Genomic DNA, 27,996 nt, shown 5'->3' on the forward strand with positions numbered 1-27,996 from the left:
GACAAAATCCACAACATTTAACACAATATTAAAAAAAATGGCATCTCCAATAAGTTTATTTCTTTCTTTCCCATTTAGTTTTTCGAAATATCCCTGAAGCCAAACTTTTGTACCACACCCACAAACAAAGTAACATAGAGATGTACAGCACAGACGAAGATTACTCAGCTTATGGTGGATGTGGTGGCACTTTTTATAACTAACCTTTCAGTCCCATTTCGCTGCTCTGTTCCCAAATCCATTTGTAGATAGTTCACTCCGTTTAGATCGATATGTAGACATGTTTTGAAAACCAATATGGATTCTGCCTCAACACCCTTCCCGCCAGGGCTTTCCATAACCCAACAACCAAATGTGTAGGACAACATATTCTCCAAACCTCCTGATTTGCTAATTTGCGATCTCTCTATCTTAAATTGATGCTTTGGGAACTGAGCCCCGACCAGTGGAACTTTTATAGCAGGTAAACATTCAGTTTCCAAGGAAATATCCTAGGGAACAGGGCTTGGCTATGATTTACTGCCAGACATTAGCTGCTGGACTGTGATCAGGGTGTGTTATTACTGTACAGCCCAGACCACTGAAGCACATCACTGAGAGGCTCGGGAACCAGAGGCAGGAACCGAAGCTCAGTCAGTGGGGAGAGAAGACGGTGAGTCTCTCATTAGCGCTGACTGTGGCTGAAACAAAACTGTAAAGTTACTCCAGATTTTAAGCACTTGGAATGAGAGGATAGAAGAGATAGTGTGCGCATGAGAATTGAGAGGGAGAGGTTGGAGGGAAGAATGGTTGACAGAAATAGGGGAGAGAATGATAGAGAGAAAGAGAGAGAGTAGATGAGTTAAAGAGACAGGGGGAGAGAAGGGGGGAGAAAAATCAGAGCGTGACTGAGTGATTGAGAGTGTGAGAAGGAGAGTGTGTGTGTTAGAGGGGGAGAGAGAGTGCGGTAGAGAGATGATGGGGTGAGAGAAAGAAACAGAGACAGGGAGTGAAAGTGGGAATAAGCAAAGCGGTGAGAGATTGGCAGTGGGTGAATGTACGGCAGAGGCAAAGAGATAGCTATTGAGTGAGAGAGTGTGTGTGAGAATGTGAGTGAAATGTGAGGGGGAAAGTGATTGACAGAAAGGGGTGAGAGGGAAAGAGGTGGTGAGAGAAAGAAACAGAGACATGGAGACAGAGCGTGAAAGAAAGTGACTAAGATTGTGGGAGGAGAGAGTGTTTTTGAAAGAGAGGAGGGAGAAAAGGAGGAGAGGGTTATCGAGAGAGCGTAGAGAGAGAGACTGTGAGAGGGGAAAGGGAGTGTGAGTGGAGGGAGGGCTGGTGTGGGAGAAGAGTGGGATAGAGAGAGAGGAACTGAGAGAACGAAAGAGTGTCTGTGAGACAGAGCGAGAAGGGGAGCCAACTGTGCAGGAAAACAAATTCTCCAAACGCCCCCATTTGCCAGTTTGCTAACTCTCTGAGATTGATGCTTTAGGGATTGAACTCTGACCAGAAGGACTTTTATATCAGGTAACCATTGAGTTTCTGTGGAAATCTCCAAGGGAACAGGGCTTGGCTGTGTTTACTGCCAGACATTAGTTGCTGGACTCTGACCAGGGTGTGTTATTACCTGTACAGCCCAGAACACTGAAGTACATCACTGAAAGGCTCGGGAACCGGAGGCAGGAACCGGTGCTCAGTCAGCGGGGAGACAAGACGGTGAGTCTCTTATTAGATCTGATTGTGGCTGAAATAATGTCATACTCTTATACCAGGCTGTAAGCGCATAGAGAGGACAACCCATATAAATGCAAGTTGTTGTTGTTCGTGCAACATTTATTGTAATTAAAGAATCCAGGAGTAACTGAATGAGCAACAATTAAAATGCCATTTGTTTCATTAATGGAAGATCTCGCTTTACGACTATTCTTACGGTCACCATTTCTGTCCCTCATACTCAGTGTCCTCCACCACTTCAAAATCCTCCGAAACACTGTCCCGAATGAAGGCCGCTGTATCAGTGTTAGTTTTTGTTTCAATTTGAATTAACCTTCGTAGAATTTTTTAAGAAGTAAATGGTCTTCGAAATCCTTTGGGGAATTTGATTGATCTGAACCATTGTTAACATAATAGTGGGGAATTTAAGCAAAAGCCAGGCGGTCGGACCGAATCTGAGCTGTACTTTCTATGCATCTATGAATCCAAGAGCCACAACTTGTCTCATCCTTACTGATAGTTCATTCCTCTAACAATGGTATTCATCCTGGTTGTTCTCCTCTGCACTGCCTTAAGGATTTGTGCTGACGGTTTTGTCAGCCATTGCCTCAGTCCTTCCATCTTGCGGTTTTGGCTGGTTGAACTCTAGCAGTTACCCCACCACACACTCTGGTCTCCCCTCGCCTTGACTCTTGCCAACCTGCTCCAAATACTCTTCGAAGTAAGTGAGCTGGATGTCCCTCATGAGGGAGGGTGCTCATTCCATTCCAACAATCTAACTCTGGAGTTTCCATATGTAGTTTGGGATGTATGGAAATCTCAGCTTTGTTTTGGATCATGTTCGGTTTGTTGATCGGTTTTCGGTGGGACAGACACTCGGCTGACAAAAAAATTCAGCTCAGATACCACATTGCTGCTGATATGCTCCAAGCTGCATCCCACGAGAAGAACACTATACAGTTTTTGTTGCTATTGTTTCTATTTCCTCCTCTGAGACGTCTCTTTTGTTGGGCGCAGTTTGTCCAACGATAGTTTAAGACACATCCCTCCAATTCGAGAGACCAGTCTGCTCCGAATATGGAGACGCTATAGAGGCTGAATGGTTCTCAATTGCTTTACTCTGGAGGAAATAAGACTAAATTATGTTTCAGTCTACAATCAAACGGACTGAATGCCGCCATTTTCTTTCTCTTTCTCCGCAAGTGGAAACGATTTTTGACAAAATGGTGCTCAAGTTGTTGAATTTCAACGACTATATTCCTGGTCCAAAGTCCGGAGCCCAACCCACAGTTACATTAACTGAAATTATGCATAAAAGGCACCACTGCACATTGGCATTGATAATGTTTCGCTGACTGTTACACAAAAGGGGTTCAAAGATCAGGATCAGGAGATTAGGTAGAGAGTGCAGAGGATGCTCTGAATTGGGCGGGTTGTTAAAATGAATCAAAATGTAAATTTGAAGTGGGAGGTGGCAAAGACACGCTGGTGTTAGTCTGATGATGGGTGTGAAAACAGATTCCCAACTATTGCTCTGTATCAGCGAGAGTGTTAGATAGAAGATGGGGTGAGAGAAAGAAACAGAGCCAGGGAGGGAAAGAGAGGGAAAAAGCAAAGCGATGAGAGAGTGGCAGTGAGTGACTGTATGGCAGAGACGAAGAGAGACCTATTGAGTGAGAGAGAGTGTGTGTGAGGTGGAAGTGATTGACATAAAGGGGTGAGAGTGAGAGAGATGGTGAGAGAAAGGAACAGAGACATGGAGACAGAGTGAAAAATTGTAGACAGAGAGTGAAAGAAATTGACTAAGATTGTGGGAGGAGAGATTGTTTGTGAAAGAGAGCAGGTAGAAAAGGAGGAGTGAGTTATCGAGAGAGCGTAGACAGAGAGACTGTGAGAGGGGAAAGGGAGTGTGCGTGGAGGGATGGCGTGCGTGGGAGAAGAGGGGGATATAGAGAGAGAATGAGAGAGAGAGAGAGGAATTGAGAGTGAAAAAGTGTCTGTGAGACGGAGCGAGAGGGGGGAGCCAATGATTGAGAGAGGACAGAGAGAGTGTGTGAGAGGAAACTGAGAAAATGAGAGAAATTTCACAACATTTATCACAATAAAAAAACGGGCGTATCCAATATATTTTTTCCTTCCTTTACTGAATAGTTTTTTTTAAAGAAAATCCCTGAATCCAACTTTTTGAGCAACACCCACGAACAAAGAAACATCAAGATGTACAGCACAGAAGAAGGATGGCTGTGGTGGCTGTTTTTTTTGCCAATTCCTTCAGTCCGATTTACATTCCTCTTTTCCCAAATCCCGTTTTAGATAGTTCTCTCAATTTAGATCGGTATCTAGTGATGATTTGAAAACCAATCTGGAATCCGACTCAAACAACATTCCCGCCAGGGCTTTCCATAACACACAGCCAACTGTGCCGGAAAACAAATTTTCCAAACCTCCAAATTTGCCAGTTTGCTAACTCTGTGAAATTGATGCTTTAGGGATTGAACTCTGACCAGGAGGACTTTTATATCAGGTAAACTTAAGTTTCTGTGGAAATCTCCAAGGGAACAGGGCTTGGCTATGATTTACTGCCAGACATTAGCTGTTGGACTCTGACCATGGTGTGTTGTTACCTGTACAGTCCAGAACACTGAAGCCACTTAACTGAGAGGCTCGGGAGCCAAAGGCGCGAACCGCAGCTCAGTCAGCGGGGAGACAAGACGGTGAGTCTCTTATGAGAACTGATTGTGGCTGAAATAAAGTCTTACTGTTATTACAGGTTGTACGCGCATAGAGAGAACACCCCATATAAACGCAATTTGTTGTTGTTCGTGCAACATTTATTGTAATTAAGGAAACCAGGAGTAACTGAATGAGCAAGAGTAAAATATCATTTGTTTCATAAACGGAAGATCTCGCTTTACGACTGTGCTTACGGTCACCTCTTCCCTCCCTCACACATAGTGTCCTCCACCACTCCAACATTCTCCGACACACTGTCCGGCATGTAGGTCGCTATATCAATGCATGTCGTTGCTGTTATTTGAATTAATCATCGTAGAACAGTTTAAGAAATCAGTGGTCTCCGAATTCCATTGGGAAACTTGATTGATCTTAACTATTGTTAACATACTAGTGTAGAGTTTAAGCAACAGCCAGGCGGTCGGGCCGAATCTGAGCTGTACTTTCTGTGCATCTATGAATCAGCTTGTTTCATCCTTGTTCATAGTTCATTCCTCTATCATTTGTGATTATCCTTGTTGTTCTCTTCTGCACTACCTTAAGGAACTGTGCTGACGCGTTTGTCAGCCATTGCCTCAATCCTTCCACCTTGCGGTTTTGGTTGGTTGGACTCCAGCAGTTACCCCAACACACACGCTGGTCTCCCTTCGCCTTGACTCTTGCCAACCTGCTCCTACTTCGCTTCGAATGAAGCGAGCAGGATGGTCCCTCCAGAGGGAGGGTGCTCATTCCGTTCCAACAATCTAACTCTGGAGTTTCCATATGTAGTTTGGGAAGTATGCAAATCTCTCCTTTGTTTTGGATCATGCTCCATTTGTTAATTGTTTTCTTTGGACAGACACTTGGCTGACAAAAAAATTTCAGCTCAGATACCTCACTGCTGCTTTTGTGCTCCAAGCTGCAACCCAAGAGAAGGGCACTATATTGTTGCTGTTGTTGCTATTGTTTTTATTGCCTCCTCTGAAACTTTTCTTTTGTTGGGCGCAGCTTGTCCAACGATAGTTTAAGACTCATTCCTCCAAATCGCGAGATCAATCTTCCCCGAATATACAGACGATATAGAGAAGATGGGATAATTCTGAATGGTTCTCAATTTCTTTAATGCTGTTGGAAAAAAGACTAAATTATATTTCAGTCTACAATCTATCGGACGGAATTTCGCCATTTTCTTTCTCTTTCCCACAAGTGGAAATGAGTTTTCACAAAATGGTGCTCAAGTTGTTGACTTTCAAGGACTAACTGCCTGGTCCCAAGTCCGGAGCCCAACCCAGAGTTACATTGACTGAAAATAGCCATAAAAGGCAACATTGCACATTGGCAATGATAACGTTTCACTGACTATTACACAAATGAGGTTCAAAGATCAGGATCAGGAGATTAGATAGAGAGCGCAGTGGATGCTCTAAATTGTGCGGTTTGTTAAAATGAATCTAACGTAAGTTTGAATGTCACGCTGGTGTTGGTCGGATGATGGATCGGAAAACAGATTCCCAACTACTCTTGCTCTGTAGCAGATTGCTGGAGACGAGCTTTATTGGCGACAATCTGTGAAATGGAAAATGACCAGAACTCGTCACTCATTTTCTTGTTGTATTAACTTACACAACAACAAATGCTTTATGTAATCAAATTCATGCAGCGTATAATCACAGAACACATGAGAGAATGGGTAAGAGACGTGAAACAAGATAAATTGAGAAAAAATGAGGGTATAAAGGAGATAGCGGGAGTGCGCCTGAGATATGAGAGACAGTCCGCTTTACAGAAATGGAGGAGAGTGTGTTAGAGAGAGGATGGGCATGAGAGAAAGAAGCAGATTCAGGGAGAGAGAGCTGGAGACAGCACTGATTGAGTGAATGAGTGAGATTATGTGTGAAAGTGGTGGTGAGGGGCAGTGAGGGAGAATAATAATAATAATAATCCTTGCATTTGATATAGCACTTTTAATGTCTTCTAGGCGTCCTAAAGTGCTTCACAGACTACACTGTAAAGTGAATTGACTGTATGTTTATGGGCGAATGCGGCAGTCAATTGCGCACAGCAGTGTCCCACAAACAGTAACTTGAAAATGATCAATTTATTATGTTTTTTTGGAGGGATTATTATTTGGCTCTGTGTGTAGTAAGGAAACTTGCCCAAGGTTTCGCCCTCTGCCTGGAATTGAACTCAGTTCTCTCGCTTGCAAAGTGAGTGCTCTAACCACTGAGCTACAGGACTCCGAATGATTGTGAGAGAATTAGAGAAAAGAGTGTGTGTTGGTAAAAGTGTGAGTAAGAAACGAGAGAGACAGTGGGGGTAGAGGGGTGGATGGATATGGAGTAACGAGAGAGATAGAGCGAGTGTGGGGCGAGAGAATGAAACAGGGAGTGGCAGAAACAAAGAAGTAATAGAGAGACAATGAGTGAGTGTTTAACAGAGGGGGAGACAGATTGATTGATACAGAGACTGATAGAAGAGAAACAGAAGGTGTGAGTGAAAAATGAGGACAAGAGTGATTGACAGAAAGGGTGGATTGAGTGAAAGAGAAAGACGGGCGGGAGTGGGTGTGTGGGTTGTGGCGAGTGTAAGAAACAGAGAGAGGAAGGGAGAAAGCAGAGACAGAGTGTGAAGTGAATGATTGAGCGTGTGGGAGGAGTAAGTGTTTGCGAAAGAGGAGAGTCAAGAAGGGAGTGAGTGATCGAGAGAGGGAAGGTAGAGAGTTTGAGAAGGGAAAGCGAGGTGAGAGGGGTGATGTGTGGGGAGAAAGGGTGTGTGAGAGAGAGTAACTGAGAGAGGGAGGGAATGTGTGAGAGAAACAAAGGGAGAGGGGGCAGTGAGTGATAGAGAGAGGTCACAGCGAGTGTGTGAGAGGAAAGAGAGAAAATGTGCGAGAAAATCCTCAGCATTTAACACAATATTAAAAACATTGCCATCTCCAATAGGTTTATTTCTTCCTTTCCCGTTTAGTTTTTCAAAATCCCTGAAGCCAAACTTTTGTACCACACCCACAATCAAAGTATCATACAGATGAATAAGATTATTCAGCTTACGATGGATGCGGTGGCCCTTTTTTATCGCGATCCTTTCAGTCCAATTTCCCTGTTCCGTTCCCAAATCCATTTTTAGATAGTTCACTCCTTTTTGACATGTTTTGAAAGTCATTATGCATTCTGCCTCAAACAGGACTCCCTCCAGGGCTTTTGATAACCCAACAATCAACTGTGCAGCTAAAGAAATTCCCCAAACCTCCCATTTGCCAATTTGATAACCATTTAAGATGGTGAGTCTCTCATAAGCTGTGTTTTTTGCTGAAATAAAGCAGTATAGTTACTCCAGGTTTTAGAACTTGGAATGACGCGATAGAGTGAGTGTGCGTGAGAAGTTTCAGGGAGAGAGAGAGTTGGAGGGAAGAGTGGTTGACAGAAATGGGGGAGAGAGTGATAGAGAGAGATTGTGGGTGAATGAAAGAAACAGAGACATGCAGAGTGAGAGAGAGAAACAGAAAGCAAAGTTTGAGTGAGTGATTCAGAGTGTGAGAAGAAAAGTGTGTTTAGAGGGGTGGAGAGGGACAGAGAAAGCGGCAGAGAAAGGATGTGGTGAGAAAACGAAAGAGAGACAGGGAGGGAGAAAATGGAAAGAAGCAAAGCCGTGAGAGAGTTGCAGTGAGTGACTGTATGGCAGAGGGGAGAGAGATTTATTACGAGTGAGTGTGTGTGAGAATGTGAGTGAGAAGTGAGAGGGAAAGTGTTTCACAGAAAGGGGTGAGAGAGAGAGAGTGTCGAGTTGGTGAGAAAAATAAACAGAGTCATGGAGACAGAGGGTGAAAGCACATATAGAGAGTGAAAAAAAGTGACTGAGATTGTGGGAGGAGAGAGTGTTTGCGAAGGAGAAGAGGGAGACGAGGGGGAGAGAGTGGAGATCGAGAGACTGTGAGAGGCGAAAGAGAATGTGAATGGAGGGACAGGCGTGTGTGGGAGAAAGGGAGATAGAGAGAGAGAAAGGAATTGAGAGAGCGAAGGAATGTCTGGGAGAGGACAGAGAGAGTGTGTGTGAGAAGAAATAGAGAAAATGAGGGAGAAAAATTACAATATTTAACACAATATAAAAAACTAGGGGTCCCCAATATGCTTTTTTCTTCTTTTACTTATTCGTGTTTTATAGAAAAAACACTGAATCCAACATTTGTGCCACACCCACGAACAAAGAAACATCGAGATGTACAGCACAGAAGAAGGATGGCTGTTGTGGCTGTTTTTATGCCAATCCTTTCAGTCCCATTTACATTGCTCTTTTCCCAAATCCCTTTTTAGATAGTTGACTCCATTTTGATCGGTATCTAGTGATGATCTCAAAACCAATCTGGAATCTGCCTCAAACATCATTCCCACCAGTGCTTTCCATAACCCAACAACCAACTGTGCAGGAAAACAAATTCTCCAAAACTCCCCATTTGCCAGTTTGCTAACTCTCTGAAATGGATGCTTTAGGGAATGAACCCTGACAAGGAGGACTTTTGTATCAGGCAAACATTGAGTTTCTGTGGAAATCTCCAAGGGAACAGGACGAGGCAATGACTTACTGCCAGACATTAGCTGTCTGACCAGTGTGTGTTATTACCTGTACAGCCCAGAACACTGAAGCAACATCACTGAGAGGCTCGAGAACCAGAGGCAGGAACCGGAGCTCAGTCAGCGGGGAGAAAAGAAGGTGAGTCTCTTATTAGATCTGAATGTGGTTGAAATAAAACAGTAAAGTTACTCCTGGTTTCTGCGCTTGGAGAAGCCACGTATTGCGAACAGCGCTAGATAAATGCAACTTGTTGTGGTTTAGCAGTTAGTGAAAGTTTACTGCTATTAAAGAACTCTGGAGCAAGTGATCAAGGAAGAGCTTAAATGTAATTTGTTTCATTATTTTTATTATATATCGATTAAGCATTGTATAAAGTAGAAATGGTGTCCAAAATGTGCCCGTGAGCTTGATTAATCCGCAATATTATTGATCAACGATGGGCCCTCGTGTGGAGGTCATGCTCGCTCATAGCTCATTCCACTCACACGAGACATCATCCTGGTTGCTCTCCTCTGTACAGCCTTAACGACCTGTGCAGACGCTTTTGTCAGCTATTGCCTCAATCCTTCCGCATTGCGGTTTAGCCTTGGCACGTGCCAACCTGCTCCTCATACTCTCCGGCATTACGTAAGCACGCGCAACCCTCCAGAGAGTGGATGTTCATTCCATTCCAACAATCCATCACTGGGATTTCCATGTGTAGGAAGGATGCATGGAAATCTCAGCTTTGTTTGGATACTGTTAAGTTTGGTGGTGGGTTTTCGAGTGTTCAGACACTCGGCTGATAAAAAAAATTCAGCTCAGCAACCACCCTGCTGTTTAAATGCTTCGAGGTGCTGTCCGCGTGAAGGGCACTATAATGTTCTTGTTGTTTTTTGTTTTCCTTGAGATGCCTCTTTTTCTGGCTGAAGCTCCCCAGCTTATCTAACGCTGGTTTGTAATTCATCCCTCTAACTCACGTTTCAATCTCTGTTGAATTTGGAGATGTTGCAGAAAAGCTAGATATTTCTGAATGTTTCTCCCTTGCTTTGACCGTGTGGGAATCCTATTTAATGCTCAATTTGATTCTTCCCAACTCTATGCCGTCATTTTCTTTCACGTTCCACACAAGTAGAAATTATTTTTTTCATGATGCTTCTTTTATTATTGACTTTTAAGCAGCAGAAAAAAACTCTCCCAAACTGCCTTGTCATAAATCCAGAGCTGAACTCACAGTTACATTAACTGAAAATATCCACAAAAGGCAACACTGCTTGTTGGTGTTGATAACGTTTTACTAATTATTCCACAAATGAGGTTCAAAGAGCAGGAAGAGGAGATTAGACACAGAGCACAGTGGATGCTCGAAAATGGGCAGGTTAGTGAAATAAAGCTAAGGGAAGGTTGAACTTGGAGGTGGCAATGTCACACTGCTGTTCGCTGATGATGGATAGGAAGCCGAGTGATTTGGGAGTGGAAGTAGCTACAAAAAAAAACGTGCTTTTATATAGCGACCCTCACGCAGGGCAACTTCCGGAATGCTTACAATTTAACCGAATTTGCAGGACGCTAATTGTGAAAGAAACTGTAAAGTACGCAGTAAGTTGTTTTATGGCTCAAGGGAAGAGTGTAATAAAGAGACGCATCACCATCTGCATGTCGCAGGGCAATGAGCTACACATGACAAAATGGCGCAGTACTCACACACTCTCACCTGTGTAAGAAGGCGGTGGGTTCAACCCCAAGCCGAAGCCTTGGACTCACATTGTCCAGGATGCGACACTAATGCACTGCTTTGTGTGTTTTGCATTGTCAGAGGATTAAAAAGAGGTGTAATTGTTTTGCTCAGTATAATGACTTTATGTTCTGGAGTTTTCACCCCATTGATAGATTACAATGTACCTTGGTACATTATAAAACCCATGCTATTAATGTTGTGGAAAAAGCAATAACAACAACAATTTTACATTTAAACAGTACCCTTTAAATTAGGAGAAAGGGAGTCAAACAACTGGCTGGGTTGGGTGGGGAAGATGAGAATAATGGGAGGGAGGACTCTGAAAATTACTGAAAGTTCATTCAGATGGAGAGGTGTTCTGGTGGATTTACTGGTGAGTTACGAGGACGAGCGACCGAAGGATAGATTTCTAGAACTGGGATAGAGGGGATCAAAGCTCGTTCACTGATGCTTGCGAGGGTCAGGCATGGGATATACAGCAAAACTGTACCAGAGGGAAAAAAGTTCTCCTAATTTCTACCAAACTTCCTATCTATTATATACATCACTTTCATTGGTTGACTCTGGCAGCTGTTGACTCCTCTGCTGTGGTCTTTCCTAACTACGCTTTACAGCTTGAATATGTGTCACTTGTCTACGATGGTAGCACTCTGGTCTCTCAGTCAGAAGGTTGTGGTTCTGAGCCCCACAACTCATGAGGAAATTATGAGGAAATCCAAGAGCTACGTGGACACAAGCGTATATGATAGGAAGCACCAGCAAAACACGAATAGTAAACGCTTTAGCTGAAGATTTGTGTCACCACATGAACAATCAGTAACTCGCTCCATTCAATACTGATCTCTGTTACAGGATGGGAGGATCCAGTTCTAAAGCAGCCCCTGTACAGAGCAGTAGAGGGCAAAGCAGCCAGGCCTCAGCTTGTCTCAATGCAGCGTCTGTGGAACGGGACAGAAATCGGTCAACAGAGGACGCTACCCGTTATGTTAACCGGCAAAAAGGTGGGTAAATTTATTTTACCACACCTGCTTTTCAATCCAGGTGTTGCTCCTTAACATACCGCTTTTCCTCCAGCCCCCGCACTCTCTTCGGCAGCGTTCCCCGGGGCTCTTTCCTTGGTCCTCTCCTCCAATATCTACTTGCTCCCTCTTGGTGATATCATCCATAAACATAGCAACATAAGAAGTGCTGTTACCAAGCTCCATCTGGTTCCCCTTCGAGTCGTGTGCATATACGCCCTGAATTATCTCTTTACTATATCCCTTATTGTTATTTCCTGCGTTTGAAGGAATCAACATTTTCTGCTTCAACCTTCACCCTAGGAAGCCAATTCCACAGTTTCACTATTCATTCACTGGAAGAGGTTTCAGATTCATTCTGAATTGAACCCCATTCCATCGCAGGCCCTGTCTGTCCTCTGGTATTACTATTCTGGGCAAGTTGTAACAGCCTGCCGTGATCTATATTGTTTTGCCCCTTTTGGAGATTTAAAGGTAGCAATAAGGTCGCCTCTCAATCTTCTCGTTTCCAGCGTGAACATGTCCAATTTACTGAGTCAATGCTTATAATCCAGTTTCTCCATTCTCTCACCGTTTTGAATGGCCTTCTCTGTATCATCTCGATTTTGCCAATATCCTTTTTCTACTGGGGTGAACAGAACCATATACAGCACTCTGAGTACAGTCTCACCAATGATTGATACAGTGGCACAATTACCCCACGATTTAGGCTTGTTGTTGATCTTTTGATACATCCCAACATCTGGTTTGCTTTACTCACTGTCACAGAGCGTTGTTGGGAGAGCTTCAATTTATTTTTGAACAACCAGGTCCTTTTAATTTTTCGTATATACTATTTTCCTTCCGTTCAAATAATAGTCATTTTCTGGATATTCTGTCCCCATGTAAATTAGTTTACATTTCTTCACATAGAATTTCACCTGGAACACAGAACATAAGTACACGAGCAGACCGTTAAGCATTCAGAGCCTGTTCCACCATATAGTTAGATCGTGGCTGATGTGTGCCTCAACTTATATTTTCAATTCCAATTTCCCGCTTTCTCCTGATATACATTAATACACTTAATAAGGCTTACTCAATACCAATAACATTACTGTTGAAGGTGTTGATGGATCCAGCATCTACAGCCTTTTGTGGGAGAGAATTCCTGATTTCTACCACCCTTTGCGTGGAAAAAATGTTTCCTGATTTCACTCCTAAATGGCCTATTACTAATTTTAAGGCTATACTCCCTTGTTTTGGATTCCATCACCAGGTGAAATAGCTTCTCTGTATCTACCCGATCGAATCACTTTATCGTCCAAAATAAATCAATCCAATCACCCCTCAAGTTTCTGAACTCAAGAAAACACAATCCAAGTTTAAGCAGTCTGTCCTCGTAACTTAACCCTTTTAGGCCTGGTAGCATTCTGGTGAAACTGCGCTGTACCCCCTCCAGGACCAAAACTGAACGCACTCGCCAGATGGGTTCTGGCTGACGCTCTGTACAGCTGAGGCATCAGTTCTTCTCCTTTTTATTCCAGGCATCTTGAGATAAAGCCAACATTCCATTCGCCTTTTCGATTACTTTTTGCACCTGGGAACTAGTTTTTTTTCATTTGTGGATACGGATACCCAAATCTCTTTGCTCCTCCATAGTTCTTAATTTCTCTCCATTCAGAAAATATTCTGCTTTTCCTTTTCTCGGTTCATAGTGGACGCCCTTGCAATTCCCTACATTGAACTCATCTGCCACAAATGTGCTCACTCACTTGATCTGTCTAATTCCCTTTGTAACTTCCTACTTCCATCTCAACAACTCACTGAGCCTCCTAGCTTAGTGGGTCTTCCATCTCGGATACAACACTTTCTATTTATTCATCCAAGTCAATTATAAATTATATAGGTGCATACAACAATAACCACAAACTTATCTTCATAGAGCGCATTTAACGTCATATACGTGGTGAATAGGGGGTGTATATCTGGTTCGTATATGGTGAATAGCTGTATATATGTTGCATATATGGTGAATAGCTGAGATCCCAGTGCCGACCCCTGGGAGACATCACTTGTCACGTCCCGCCCGTCAGAGAACGTCCCCTTTATCCCTACGCTCCCTGCCTCCCAACCAATTACCGAGCCACGTCACAAGGTTACCTTCAACTCCATGTGCTTCATTTTTCGGTATTAATCTTTTGTGCGGAACCTTATAAAATACCTTCTGAAAGTCCATATAAACAGCATCCATAGACACTCTCTCATCCAGCATTTTAGAGATCTCCTCGAGAAATTCGACTAGATTAGTCAGAGACGACCTTCCTGTCACAAATCCACGGTGACTCTCTTTGACTAGCTCATAGCTGTCCAACTGTTCAGATAATCTGGCCCTGCTGATGGATTCCAGGATCTTTTCTAAAACTGACGTTGAGCTGACAGGTCTATAGTTCACTGCTTTCTCCCTCGCTCCCTTCTTAAATAAAGGGGTGACATTCACAGTGTTCCAATCTAAGCGCACAATTCGTGAATCTTGTGATTTTGGGAAATATTGACGAATGCAGCTGCAATTTCCTCTCCTATTCATTTTAAAATCCTGGGTGGAAATTATCATTTCCTGGAGATTTGTCTATCATGCGACTCGACTCATTGTTTTCTCCATTACCATTTTTATGTATATTAACTTTATTAAGCATTTCACTTTGACTTATGCTTAGGTTGTCCTGTATGGCTGTGATTTTGTCCTCATCCTCAACTGTAAATCCAGAAGCAAAGTATTTACTTAACAAGCCATTTCATTATTTTCCATTAGAGTCTCATCTACATCTATCTTTAATGGGCCCACATTAAACTTGACCACTCATTCTCTTTCTCTTAATTATAGCTATGGGAGCTTTTACTATTAGTTTTAATATCCGTTGCTAGTTTATTTTCATATTCCCTCATTGCTCCTATTACTGGTTTCCTCCTATCACTTTTGTTGCCTTTTGCGGTTCTCCCAATCATCTGTATTCCCACTTTTTTCCTGCATATGAGTAAGCCGTTTCTTTTAGCTTGATGCAGTCTCTTACCTCTTTTGCGCCCCATGGTTGCTCAACTGCACGATTTGTGCTTTTTCATTTTTGGACTAGGTACTTGTTCTCTACTGTATCAAATAATTTTTGAATACTTCTTATTTTTTGTCTGCAGGTTTCCCCACTAATATTTCATCCCAGTTTACCGTGGTCAATTTAGTTCTCATTCCATTGAGGTTGATCACGGAATCATAGAATTATAAAGCAGAGAAGGAGGCCATTCGGCCCATCCTGTCTGTGTCTCCTTGAAAACAGCTTTTCCAAATTAATCCCACTCCCACACTCTCCCCCAAAAGCCCTGATCAACCTTAATGCCCGCTCTCCCTCTTCCCATAACCGATCGCCCTGACTGATATTTTCTTTCCACTGCTGTTACAGGGTATTTTGTCAATAATGCTACTCCTCCTCCTTTCCCGATATCCCTGTCTTCTATAGATATTATAGCCTGGAATATTTAGCTCCAAGTCCTGCCCAGCATTGAAAAAGATGGCTAATACAACATAGCCTTCAAGCTAATTTTGTGCTTGTAATTCACTTATTTTATTTCTTATGCCACGTGCATTTGTGGAAATAACTCTTAATTGGGTAACTGTCCCCGTTATGCCCAAATGCCCTCATGATATTCCTCTCTCCCTGTTTGACGTGTTACACATTTTTGACATAACATCCGATTAGCTTGTTTCATCCTGTAGTATTTATGTGTGTATCACTGTATGTATTATGACTTTTGCTCTCATCATCGCGTTGCTTTATGTTTTGGTTGTTGTTCCCCACACAGTATCCTCTACCCACCCACCCCTTCACTGGTTTAAAGCTTTTTCGACCGTCCTACTTATCCTTCTCGCTGGAACCTTGGTAGCAGCTCAGTTCAGGTGTAGACCATCCCAGCAGAATAGTTCATTCCTGTCCCAGTACTGCTGCCAGTGTCCCATGAAATGGAACCCCTGCTCCTCACACCACACATTCATTTCCCTCATCTGTTGATCTCTGCCGATTAGCACGTGGCTCGGGTGGCAATCCGGAGATCGTTCTGTATATGTAGTTTAACCCCAGCTCTTGATACTCCCTCAGCAGGACAACCTTCTTCCTCTTTCCAACAATTGGTTCCCGCATGAATAACGACAACGGGTTTTGTCCCCTTCCTTTCCAATTTCCTTTCCAGCTGCATTGAAATATCCCTTACGCTGACATAGGGAAGACAACATTTTCTTGGGGTCTTGATCTCGACAGCAGAGGATCACCTCGATCCCCTTAATTATTGAATCGCCTATGACTACAATGTTCCTATTGAATCCTACCCCCAAGTGCCCTGTCTCCTCGTCTATGGTACTTTGTATTGCACTCAGGCCTTCTTCCCCACAGACTTCTCCCTTGTCCAATGAAGTAATTATCTCCAGTGCTCTAATTTCCTTCTCCTGTGCCTTATATATTGTCAGATGACGACAAAATTGCAATCAGACAAATTCTGAAAAGTTACAGCGACTCTGAGCTGCACATGGTGACTGTGTTCTACAGACAGAGACTTGAAGTGATGGATGATCTGGTGGAGGACTTGACATTGATGCTGGAGAAACTACTGAGAGGCAGACAGTTTGCAGTAGGTTGAGCAACATTGAAATTCACTTGTGTGCCTGGTGAAAGTTCAGAGTGTACAGCCCTGTCTCACATGTTACATTGTTCAGAGGAACTGATTCCAATCCCACATTCAAGTGACCTGAATAAACATTCCAGGAGCTAGAATGTTACACAAACATCAATTTCTAATTGTGCAATTAGGTTCATCTGCTGACAATATACACAATTAAAACAAAATGTATATAGTTTATAATAATTTCTGCAAAGTGCATTGCGGCGTTTCAATGATGTGATGAACTGTAATATCAAATGGGAGGATTATTATTTGTATATCTAAGCTATCCATGTAATGTCCTGACCCAAATGTACAGCGCCTTGGGATGTCCTCCCGACGTGAAAGGCGCTGTGTCAATGGAATCTTGTTGTTGTTGCAATGATGGACAAACCTTATATCTGAGAGTTTCAAATGGGGACGGCTGATATGATTGTGTAATAATCCAAAGGTTGTTCAGTAAGTCAGTGGTTAGAGCACGCGCTTTGCAAGCGAGAGACCCGAGTTGAATTCCAGGCAGGGCGAAACCTTGGGCAAGTTTCCTTACTCCATACAGAGCCTAATAATAATCCCTCCAAAAACCGAAAACAATAATAAATTGGTCATTTTCAATCTACGACTGTTTGTGGGACATTCCTGTGCGCAATTGGCTGCCGCGTTCGCCCACAAATATACAGTCAATTCACTTCACAGTGTGTTCTGTGAAGCGCTTTGGGACGTCCTCCCGACGTGAAAAGCGCTATATCAAATGCAAGGATTATTATTATTATTATTATAAGCTCGAACTGAGAAAATACATTCCATACATACAGTAAAATCCATATTAGCAGGTCCAGCTGTGCAGAATCGCCATCTCCCAAGTCGACTCCAACGATTTCACAGTTACATCTTTCTTTTAATAGTTCCTAACTCCTCCTCCCCTTGCAAAAAAGATAGCCATCACACTTCGCAAGCTGCAGGTAACTATCAGCAGGCTAGTTTTCCTTGGGAAAAGAAATGATAGGGAGAAAGATAGATGGACACCTTTTATTTTCCAGCCTTCCCCAGCCTGCTTGTTTCTCAGCCTTGAGAAGGCAGGTGTCTGAGGGTAAAGCGTTTCCTTTCTGAGATCTGTGATTAATGTCCCGATTGCTCATTTTCTCAGAGGAGTGAACATCTTCCTAGAAAAATAAGAAATGTAATCGGAAGCTGACTCAACCGGCAAAGATACTTTCAACCTCTGCTAAGCGAGTCCTCAAATCAATCCCACCTTATTAAAGGATTACGAGCAGGTGACATTCTAGAAGTATATAATGATAAATGAAAAGTTATTTACATCAATGATCTGGACGAGGACATTGAATGTAAGGTGTCTAAATTCGCGGATGATACCAAACTCGGTAGCAGAGTGAACTCTCAGGATGATGCAAAAAGATTGCAACAAGCTATAGATAGGCTCGGGGCGCGGGCAAGTAGGTGGCAGATGGAATTCAATGCTAGCAAGTGTGAAATTATTCACCGAGGTAGCAAGAATAAAAGAACAGTTTATTTTCCGGAAGGGGAGAAGTTAGATAGTGTTAGTATTCAAAGGGATTTGGGTGTCCTTGTACACCAGTCCCAAAAAGTTAGTTTGCAGGTGCAGCAAGCAATGAAGAAAGCGAACGGCATGTTAGCGTTCATGTCGGAAGGTTTAGAATATAAGAGTAGGGAAGTCTTGCTGCAACTATACAGGGCTTTGGTGAGACCGCACCTAGAGTATTGTGTGCAGTTTTGGTCTCCTTATTTAGAAAAGGACATACTTGCCCTAGAGGGGGTGCAGCGTAGATTGACTCGGTTAGTTCCTGGACTGAGGGGACTGACCTGTGAGGATAGGCTGAATAAACTAGGGCTGTATTTTCTAGTGTACAGAAGAATTAGGGGTGATCTTATTGAAACTTAGAAGATTCTTAAAGGGCTGATAAAGTAGACACAGAGGGACTGTTTCCCTGGTAGGAGAATCTATAACCAGGGGTTACAGTCTTAAAATTAAAGGTCAGCCTCTTAGAACAGAGTTCAGGAAACATTTCTTCACTCAGAGGGTAGTGAACTTATGGAATTCACTACCCAAGAAGGCTGTAGATGCTCAGTCCTTGAACATTTTCAAGGCTGAGGCTGATAGATTCTTGAAAAATAGAGGGTTTAGGGAATATGGGGATAGGGCAGGTAATCAGAGTTAGGCGGAGCAGGCACGAAGGGCCGAATGGCCTACTCCAGCTCCTCATTCTTATGTTCTTATGTTCGTATGTTCTTAAAAACCTTTAAAAACCTTAAGCTCAAAAATATAGCTTTACAAATGTAATAATAATAGTTACCTTCCATTGCCATTCACAACACCCTGTATGGTGCAGTGACTCTGTATTGTGTAGACAAACACAGAAGCCAATCTATGTAAGATGAATGCAGATGTACAGATGACAGTCAGATAACACAAATGATGAGGACACTCTGTGCCTTGAGGCGACAGCTCCTGGAAGGTGTGACCTCTAATGGAAGGGATCCGTGCCCGAGCTGCGACAGGAAGATGTGGTATTGCTCTAACGCATTTCATGCTGACATAAGTTGCCCATCGGAAAGCGCTCAGGGAGTTCCTGGCATAACACCATCCAAAACGTGAGGTTCAAACTTGCGCCTGTCGAACGGCCAGCTAGTGACTGTTTAGCTTCTAGCGGGAGGGCGACTGGGGTTGTAAATAAATGGGGTCTCCTTCCTCAAGGCTGCTGCTAACACTGTAGCCAAATCCATAACGAACGGGTAGTTTCATCCTAGCTGGGAAAGCAGCGAGATAGTTTATCAGGCAGCGCTTATCAATGGCAAGCTGTATGGTTTAACTCGCTAGATTCCAGCAGTTACCCTAACTAGGCTCACTCTGGGCTCCCCCCACAAAAAAAAATGTATTGCCTGTTGCCAACCTGCATCTAATACTTTCCGAAATTATGTAAGCAGGATGCCTCCCTCCAGGGAAAGAGAGGTTATTCCATTCCAACAATCTATCTCTGGGGTTTCCAAGCGTATGCGTGAACCATGGACTTCTCAGCTTGGTCTGGATACTCTTGAGCAACAGTGATGGATTTCCACATGTGTCAGACACTTTGTTAATCCAAAAAAAATTTCACATTCACCTAAACAGCTGAATCCGGCCTTGTTGGACCGTCTATTCTGTAGGAAAACAACTTCCAGCAATTGCAGCACATCCCCAAGGTTTGCACTGGAGAGGCAACCCAGACTGTGAGTTCAGTGTCTAGACGTGATTCTGGAAACCACAAGTTTCAGACTCAGAGACAAAAATCTTACTAAATAAGCCCGGCTGATTGACAACAGAAGATTAGCAAATTGGGCAGATTGAGAGAGTTCTGACTCCAAAATTAAAACATAGAATAAAGCCATTTGTCTCAAAGCAGTGTGGGTGCAATATAACACGTTTGTTTCTGTTCCTACAGCACATAAGAAACCTGGCAAACAGGAAGCAGAGACAGGAAGCATCGAGATATCTTCTGGATTTAGTGACTGGAGCGAGAAGCCGAGTGCAGAGAGGAATGTGGGACGCTTTGTTGAAAATAGAGGAAAATACACCACAGCTGAAGGCAATCCTGAGAGAGATCCAGGAAAATGGTAGGAAACTATAAATCGCAGAAGTTTTTTATGAGTGTGTTGGGGGTGGGGGGTGGGTGCGGGAGGGGGGTGAGGATGGGTGCTGGGTGTCGGATTTTGACACACTTGGATGCAAGCTGAAGGAAATGCAATACTTTCATGTTTGTAGCTACGGTTTGTGGGGAAATGGGCGTTTAATCACCAGGGTATAACTAGGGTCAGGTCAATCCGGACTGAGGAAGTGTCTGGTTTAAGATCTGGTAAATAACAAAAATCGTAGACATGAAAGTGGCAACAAAATAAAGGAGTGAGTCAGACAAGGCACCAGACACTGACACCATGACCAGTGTTTGTGAGTAGGTGGTGGCAAGCCAGTGAGAGGTATCTGTCAAGGAAACAACCATCAGTTGCCTGGATCAGAACATAAGATGTTGATAAGAACATAAGAAGTGTTAGATGATAAATAGACCAAGGTCCATCTTGTTCGCCTTTCAACTTCCTGCTGGTAACATTCACATATTCCCCAAAGTCGCTCTGTACTCTATCCCATAAAGTTAGTTCCTAAAAGAAAACTATCTCATCTGTTTGAAAGAATCAACATTTCCGGCTTCAACCGTCTCCTCAGGTTCACTATTCGCCTCCTGAAGTAGTTGTGCGGAGATTTCTTCTGCATTTACCCCTTTCAATCTCAGGTCGTATTCTCTGGTTCTAATATACAGGACAAGTTGAAGCAGCCTATCATGATCCGTATTCTCTATCACTCTCGAATCTCAAAGACATTTTTGAGACGTTTCAGAGACAGTCTTAAAGACAGCAAACATGTCGCCTCTCAAATTCCTCTTCCAATGTGAATATGGGCAATTTAGTTGGTCTCTCCTCATAGTCCAGTCCCTCCATTCCCGCAGTCATTCTGGTTGTCCCGCTCTGTATCTTCTCCATTTCTCGAACATCCTTGTTGTACTGTGGTGACCGAAATGTACACAATATCTAATTACAATCTCACCAGTGATTTATACAGTTGTAGGACTTTCCCACTCTTTGGCTGCTATTGAGCCTTTGATACATCCCAATATCTGGTTTGCTTTACTTACTTTCACAGAGCATTTTTGGGAGAGCTTCAATTTATTGTCAATCAACGCCAGAATAATTGGCTGAGACAGTACACGAGCTGCAGAGTTCTGAATGACCTGCAGTGTTGAGGGAGGGCCGGGAAGGCCGCGAGGAGAGAGTTCCCATAGTCCAGCCTTGAGGTGATAAAGGCATGAACTAGGGTTTCAGCAGCGTGACTGGTGAGGTAATGCCGTAGTCTGGCGATGTTCCGGAGGTGATGGAAGGCAGTGCCAGTTGTGGTGTGGATGTGAGGGAGAAAGGACAGCTCAGGGTCGAACAAAACGCCGAGGTTCCTGACTGGCTTTGAGAGGTGGAGAGTGCAGCCTCGGATGCTGATGCTGTCAGCGCCTGAGGTGCGGAGGCGCTGACGTGAGCCAATCAGGAGGGCCTCGGTTTTTCGCACGTTGAGATGAAGAAAGTTGTCTCTCGTCCAGAGATGTCGGACAGGCAGCTGTCAGCACATCGGTGGTCGTGGAGTTGAGAGTAGAGGAGGAAAGGTAGAGTTGGGTGTCATCCGCATACATGTGGAAGGTAACTCCATGTCTGCGGATGATGTCACCGAGGGGGAGCATGTAGAGGGTGAAGAGGAGGGGACCGAGGACAGAGCCCTGAGGGACACCACATGAGACAGTGCGGGGCGTGGAGGAGAAACCATTTGTCGAGACAAAGTGAAGACGGTGAGAAAGGTACGACCTAAACCACTCAAGGACAGTGCCTTGAAGGTTGAGGTGGGAGGACAAGCGGTGGAGTAGGATAGCGTGGTCGACCGTATCGAATGCTGCCGATAGGTCGAGGAGGACGAGGAGGCAGAGGGAGCCCTGGTCACAGATGGTCAGGATATCATTGGTGACCTTGACCAGGGCAGTTTCTGTGCTATGGGCAGCACGGAAACCTGACTGAAGGGGTTCGAAAAGTGAGTGGGTGGAAAGGAAAGAGCGCAGTTGGGAGGCGACAACTCTTTCCAGGACCTTGGAGAGAAAGGGGAGGTTGGAGATGGGCTGGAAGCTTGATAGCTACTTGATAGCTTGATACAGCAACTTCATATTGAAGGCCATCTCTAAGCAGATCGCACAGTTGAGAGGGAGCCTGAGATAGAACTGTCAACAACAACCACTTGCTCTTATATATCACCCTTCACGCAGAATAGCGAATTAGCGCTTAAGAGTGGTGGAGCCTGACTCCGAGCTTGGTGGTGTGGGGTGGTCATGAGGACCGTCAAAGAGGAAGCCTTTCATGCAGCAATTGAACGAGGGGAGATGGGGAACTTGGAGAGATATGAAGGACGTGGAGGGATAGAAAGATTGAGAATATGGGAAACCTGAAATCCACTTGTGGAAGGGGAGTCAGTGGAGTCATGCAGGGCTGGAGGATATAGGCCCAGAGTCTGCTGTGAGAGAGAGCAGGGGCTGAAGATTTGTCCGGAGCTTGTGCAGGTGAAGAGACGAGGAGCCCAAGGAGCAAAGTGTTGCTGTAATTGGCCGGAAATTGGAAGGAATGTATCTGGACCCGTGCATCATGGTGGAGATAGGCAATATTGCTGATGTGAGGCAAAGCCAAGCGAAGAACAACAGCAACTTGTATTTATATAGCGCCCCATCATGCAGTGTAGCCTCCCAGAGCACTTAGCTGTGGCAGAGCACGACACTGAGCCTGGGGTGACCACAGGCGCGGTCGAAGAAGAAGAGTGAGCTGAAGATAAGGAAGGAGCGGGCGAGGCGAGGGGATAGAGGAAGAAAACTCCAGAGCTTCGGGGCGTATTGGCTGAAAGCACTCATGGGGAACAAATAGGAGGCCAGAGCCAGTCGAGCGGAGGCAGAGGGTTGGAAGAGTAAGCTGATCAATCCAGACCCAGAGGGTTGTCACTGTCTTCATAATGTGCAGCTCCCTTCCAGGGGATAAACTCAGCAGGAGCTGACGGGAGCCAAGGCAGGAGAGCTATGTCTTGTCGACATTTAAATGGAGATAGTTTCAGCTCAATCTGAACTTGATATCTGACGGCAATTGGTCAAAACCGAGTACTGAATCCAGTGTATAGGCTAAAGGGATAGAATTAGGTGACATCGCCCTACACATGGAAGTGGAAAGTATTCCATAATGATATTAATAAACAGCCAAAATAAAGGCTTGCTCTTCTGTCAGGTTCATTTTCACAACTGACTGATATTAAACATTTTCAGGTAACAGACTTCCCACTGAGGTATTTCGGAGCTGGTGTGAAGAGAACGTGCCAGAAGAGCTTAGAGGTCAGTGTATCTTTACGACAACATCCTTCAGAGACATCAAAGTGATATTAAACATGACAACATTTTGCTTTTCATAAAATCAATTTCTCCAAGCATGAAACTCATCAAATGTTTATAATCCTTGCACTTGATATGGCGCTTTTCACGTCCTCTCAACATCCTAAAGCACTTTACAGAATATGCTGTAAAGTTAATTGACTGTATATTTGTGGGTGAAACTCAGCAATAAATTGTGCAGAGCAGCTTCCCACAAACAGTCCCGGATTGAAAATTACCAATTTATTATTGCTTTGTTTTGGAGAGATTATTATTTGCCGTGTGGAGTTAGCAAACTCCAAGGTTTCGCCCTGACCTGCCAGGAATTGAACCCAAGTCTCTTGCTTTCCAGGTGAGTGCTCTAACCACTGAGCTACAGGACTCCACGACTTGTTTTACAAGACAATTTGGGAATGAAGCGAAAAGCATTGGTTGGGAATTGGGAGGGGTTGGGTATGGGCAGCAGAAAAGAGCTGGTGAATGTGGCAGAGTTCAGGAGAGCAAACAACACGAAAGTATTTGAAAGTCAGACCATGGGCCTAGAAATCCACCAACTGGGGATCTGGAATAAGTTGATCCTGGGGAGGATGGGAAACAATTCAGACCATTGGGATACACTCTAAACTGTGAAATGAAGGCAACTGTATTTAATTTATTTTAATTATGTGAACTATTTCACAAATTAACAAAGTAAATATTAAATGTGTAATTGACAAAGGAGAGCGTAGAGGGGTCCACTGTTGACTGTTGATGGGGTATATGGACGGTGGTGGCTTGTGTACAATTTGAACACTATGAAGGACTGGTTAGAGTGAATAATATATTTCAGTATTGTACATTTTCTTGAGCAAGCGAGAGAACCTGGGGTTCAATTCATGGTCAGGGTGAAACCTTAGGCAAGTTTCCCCTCTCCACACTCCTCATTTTACTCAGCAGTAATTGAACTCACTTGTCAGTCGATTGAGGATTGCATTCCAGGGATAACAATCCCTTCAAAATCAAACATTAATTTAGTCAATCAATCAACGGCTGTTTGTAGGACAATGCTGTCACAATTCGCTGATGCCTTTTGCCCACAAAATATACAGTCACTATATTTTGCAGTATATCCTGTGAAGCGCTTTGCGACGTCTCGAAGAAGTGGTAAGGAGACATATAAAATGCAAGGATTACTATTACTTTGTGGGTGTGTTTTGTATATATGAGTGTATGTTTGAGTGTGAATGCACGTATCAATTGAAATATGTGCACTTGTTTTACTGGGTTATTGTAATAACTGTGCAGCAATACTGAGGGGATCTGTTGTTCAACTTTAAGACGTTCAGAAACAGCACAAAGAAACCCTCCGCGCCCAGAATGAGAAGCTGTCAGTAAACACCCTGGGAGGACGGGAGAAGACCAAGACATTTCTGCTGTCTGACCGCTACACAGAATTAATAGTCACTTCATTTCCCCGTGAGCGGAGGCTGGTGGAGCATGAACTGGTTGCGAGAGGCAGAGAACATGAGGAGTGGCAAGAGAAGAATGTCAGGAAGGAGCTGAAGAAAATACAACCGGATGAGCTGTTCGGAACTACATTCGGAACAACCATCCTGAGTGGAATCGCAGGGATTGGGAAAACCACCATGGTGCAGAACATTCTGTATGGCTGGGCCACAGGGAAGATCTATCCACAGTTACACTTTGTCTTTCATTTCAAATTCCGTGACCTGAATGTAATAAAAGGGGAGTCCAGCCTGAAAACTATGGTCCTGGAATCATATCCTTATCTTCAGGATGTTCTGGACAAGATCTGGGAGAAGCCGGAACATTTGCTGTTTGTGTTTGATGGTTTGGACGAGTTCAAGGGCAGGATTAAGTTCACAGACAGTGAAAGAAACACAGTACCTCGGGTCAGCTGCCCGGGGCCGGAAGGCCTCTGTACCGTGGCTGACATTGTGCGCTCTCTGGTGCAGCAGGAAGTACTGAAAGGCTGTTCAGTGCTGATCACAAGCCGCCCAACTGCTCTGGAGTCTTTAGATCACATCCACACCAACCTCTGGGCGGAAATCCTGGGATTCTTCGCTGAGGGAAGGGAAGATTACATCAGACGCTTCTTTCCAGATGAGAAGATTGCAGCTGAAGTGCTGAGATATGTGAAGGAAAATGACATCCTCTACACCATGTGCTTCAACCCTTCCTACTGCTGGATCCTCTGCTGCACATTGGAGCCAATCTTCAAACATCCAGAGCACAAACAGCCTCCCCCAAAACCATCACACAGCTGTACTCCAGTTACATTTACAACATCCTGAAGAACCATCCCCGAGCTACTGAGAGCCCTCGGGAGGTGATGCTGAGAGCCGGGGAGATGGCCTATGAGGGGGTCTGTAACAGGACCATTGTGTTCGATGATGACCATTTCTCTCACCATCAGCTTGAACCCTCAACCTTCATCTCAGGGTTTATGATGGAGATTCTGGAGAAGGATGATGGTGGGAGACGAGTTGTGTACACATTCCCTCACCTCACCGTCCAGGAGTTTGTGGCTGCTCTCGCTCAGTACCTGAATCCCGTCCGCAGGAACTGATAGCTGCTTCACCAGGTTCACAAGGAGAGCGACGGGCGCTTTGAGATCTTCCTGCGGTTTGTTGTGGGTCTCTCCTGGCCACACACAGCCCGGCAGCTGGAGGAGATCCTGGGGCCGTTACCTAACGCGTCAGTCTGTGAAGCCATCTCCTGGCTGAAGATGAATATTGAGGCGGCGATTAAACAGTCAGGGAGTGAAGTGGTAAAAGGAAGCTGCTGAACATGATGTACTATCTGTTTGAGTCTCAGAACAACACTCTGGCCCAGGTCACACTCGGAGCTGTGGGACACTGGACTTAGTGGGTTCACATTGAACCCTCTGGACTGTGCTGTGCTGTCTCATGTGTTACAGCTCTGTGACACCATAGAAACCTCGATCTCACCACTGTAACATTGGAGCTGAAGGGATCCAGCGTCTGGTGCCCGCACTGCCAAGTGCCGACAGCTCAGGTTTGTCTTATTGATGGTTTCAGTCAGAAACCTGGAGAATATCAGCCAGTGAGTGAGGTGTGTGGAGCTCGGGAATATACTGACATATAGACAGTCTGTCTCACTGGGGAGAATTCCCAACACATTTGGCTATAAATGATCCTCAATATTAAAGCCCTAACTCGTGAGCACAGGCCGAGAACTTACTGCGAATGTTGAGAGCCATCAGCTGTGACCTGAATCATCTCTGTGTCTCCTCGTGTCCGAGTCATTCAATCCCTGTCCACTCTGCTCCCCACAGTCTGTCCTCACACTGCATACAACACAACAGCTGGTCTCAGCCCCTCACAGCCTCCACTCCATTTACAGCTGATGAAGCAACATTTAATAATGGCTTATGTTAAAACAAGATAATGCAGCCTATATCTGACTGCACTGCCACATTTGCTGCCTCACAGCTCAGCTCTACAGTTACAGTGAATTGTTGCTGGTGTAGATTATCTGTGTAAATCCTCACAGCTTATTCGTGCAATTGATATAATTGAGTTCAGAGTTTACCTTCTCTCTATAAATCAACAAAAACTTATATTAATATAAGGTCCTTCACGTGGGTCAGTGTCAGTGTGTTTAACTGCCTCAATCCTCAGCCCTGCAGATGGTATAATTCAGACCAAGGAGTGTATCTCTATATTAATAATAATAATAATCCTTGCATTTGATATAGGGCTTTTCACGTCGGGAGGACGTCCCAAAGCGCTTCACAGAACACACTGTAAAGTGAATTGACTGTATATTTGTGGGCGAACGCGGCAGCCAATTGCGCAAAACAGTGTCCCGCAAACAGTCGTAGATTGAAAATGACCAATTTATTATTGTTTTTGTTTTTTTGAGGGATTATTATTAGGCTCTGTGTGGAGTAAAGAAACTTGCCCAAGGTTTCGCCCTCTGCCTGGAATTGAACTCAGGTCTCTTGCTTGCAAATCGAGTGCTCTAACCACTGAGCTACAGGACTCTGACAAATTGAGGTGACGAGGGCTTGGAATCCACTCTTGACTGGTTTATGGAGAGATCAGCAGCTGCTGCTTAATTTCCGCACCAACATCTGGTGCCCCCATGGCTCAATGGGATGGGACATGTGCCCGAGCAATGGGCAGGGAGATGGTGGCAATGCTCTCACACACCACATACTGAGCTGTGCTGTACTGAGGATGGAGGCAAGGAAGGAGAGAGGAAGCTGGGAATGCAAAGAGGGTGTGTAATAAGGGAGGAGTGGGAGGAAGGAGAAGAGGGAGGGAGGCGGAGGGAGAGAAAATAGGGAAGGAAGGAAGTGAGTGGGAGGAAGTGGAAGGATGGAGAGGAAGGAGGGAGGGAGATGATGGAGAGTTTGGGAGTAAGGATGTAGTGGAAGGAAGGAGAAGAAGAAGTGTGTGAGAGAAAGTAGGGAGGACAAGGGAGGAGCGTGGGAAAGGAAGGGTGGAGATAGCTGAGGGAGTGAGGGAGGAAGGGAGAGAAGGAAAGAGGAAGGGAGTGGGGGTGGTGAAGTTGGAATGATGGAAATGGTTGTGGAGCGGGAATAGTCTCAGCCACCTCCACCCCCCCCCACCCCCCCCAC

General features: G+C 44.4%; 1 protein-coding gene across 1 annotated transcript; it reads left to right on the plus strand.

Annotated features, from left to right (window-relative positions):
* The first annotated feature begins 1,316 nt into the window (after positions 1 to 1,316).
* LOC103171845 (NACHT, LRR and PYD domains-containing protein 3-like) lies at positions 1,317 to 25,933 on the plus strand. The gene is made up of 7 exons (XM_042345998.1): positions 1,317 to 1,698; positions 9,033 to 9,114; positions 11,546 to 11,694; positions 16,202 to 16,362; positions 19,848 to 20,019; positions 23,286 to 23,351; positions 24,705 to 25,933. Exons 3-7 carry the CDS (start codon positions 11,547 to 11,549, stop codon positions 25,679 to 25,681), a joined length of 1,524 nt encoding a protein of 507 aa, XP_042201932.1. The 5' UTR covers positions 1,317 to 1,698; positions 9,033 to 9,114; position 11,546; the 3' UTR covers positions 25,682 to 25,933.
* The last annotated feature ends 2,063 nt before the right edge of the window (positions 25,934 to 27,996 follow it).

This window comes from Callorhinchus milii, unplaced genomic scaffold (assembly GCF_018977255.1).
Source record: "Callorhinchus milii isolate IMCB2004 unplaced genomic scaffold, IMCB_Cmil_1.0 Scaffold209, whole genome shotgun sequence".
Lineage (NCBI taxonomy): Eukaryota > Metazoa > Chordata > Chondrichthyes > Chimaeriformes > Callorhinchidae > Callorhinchus > Callorhinchus milii.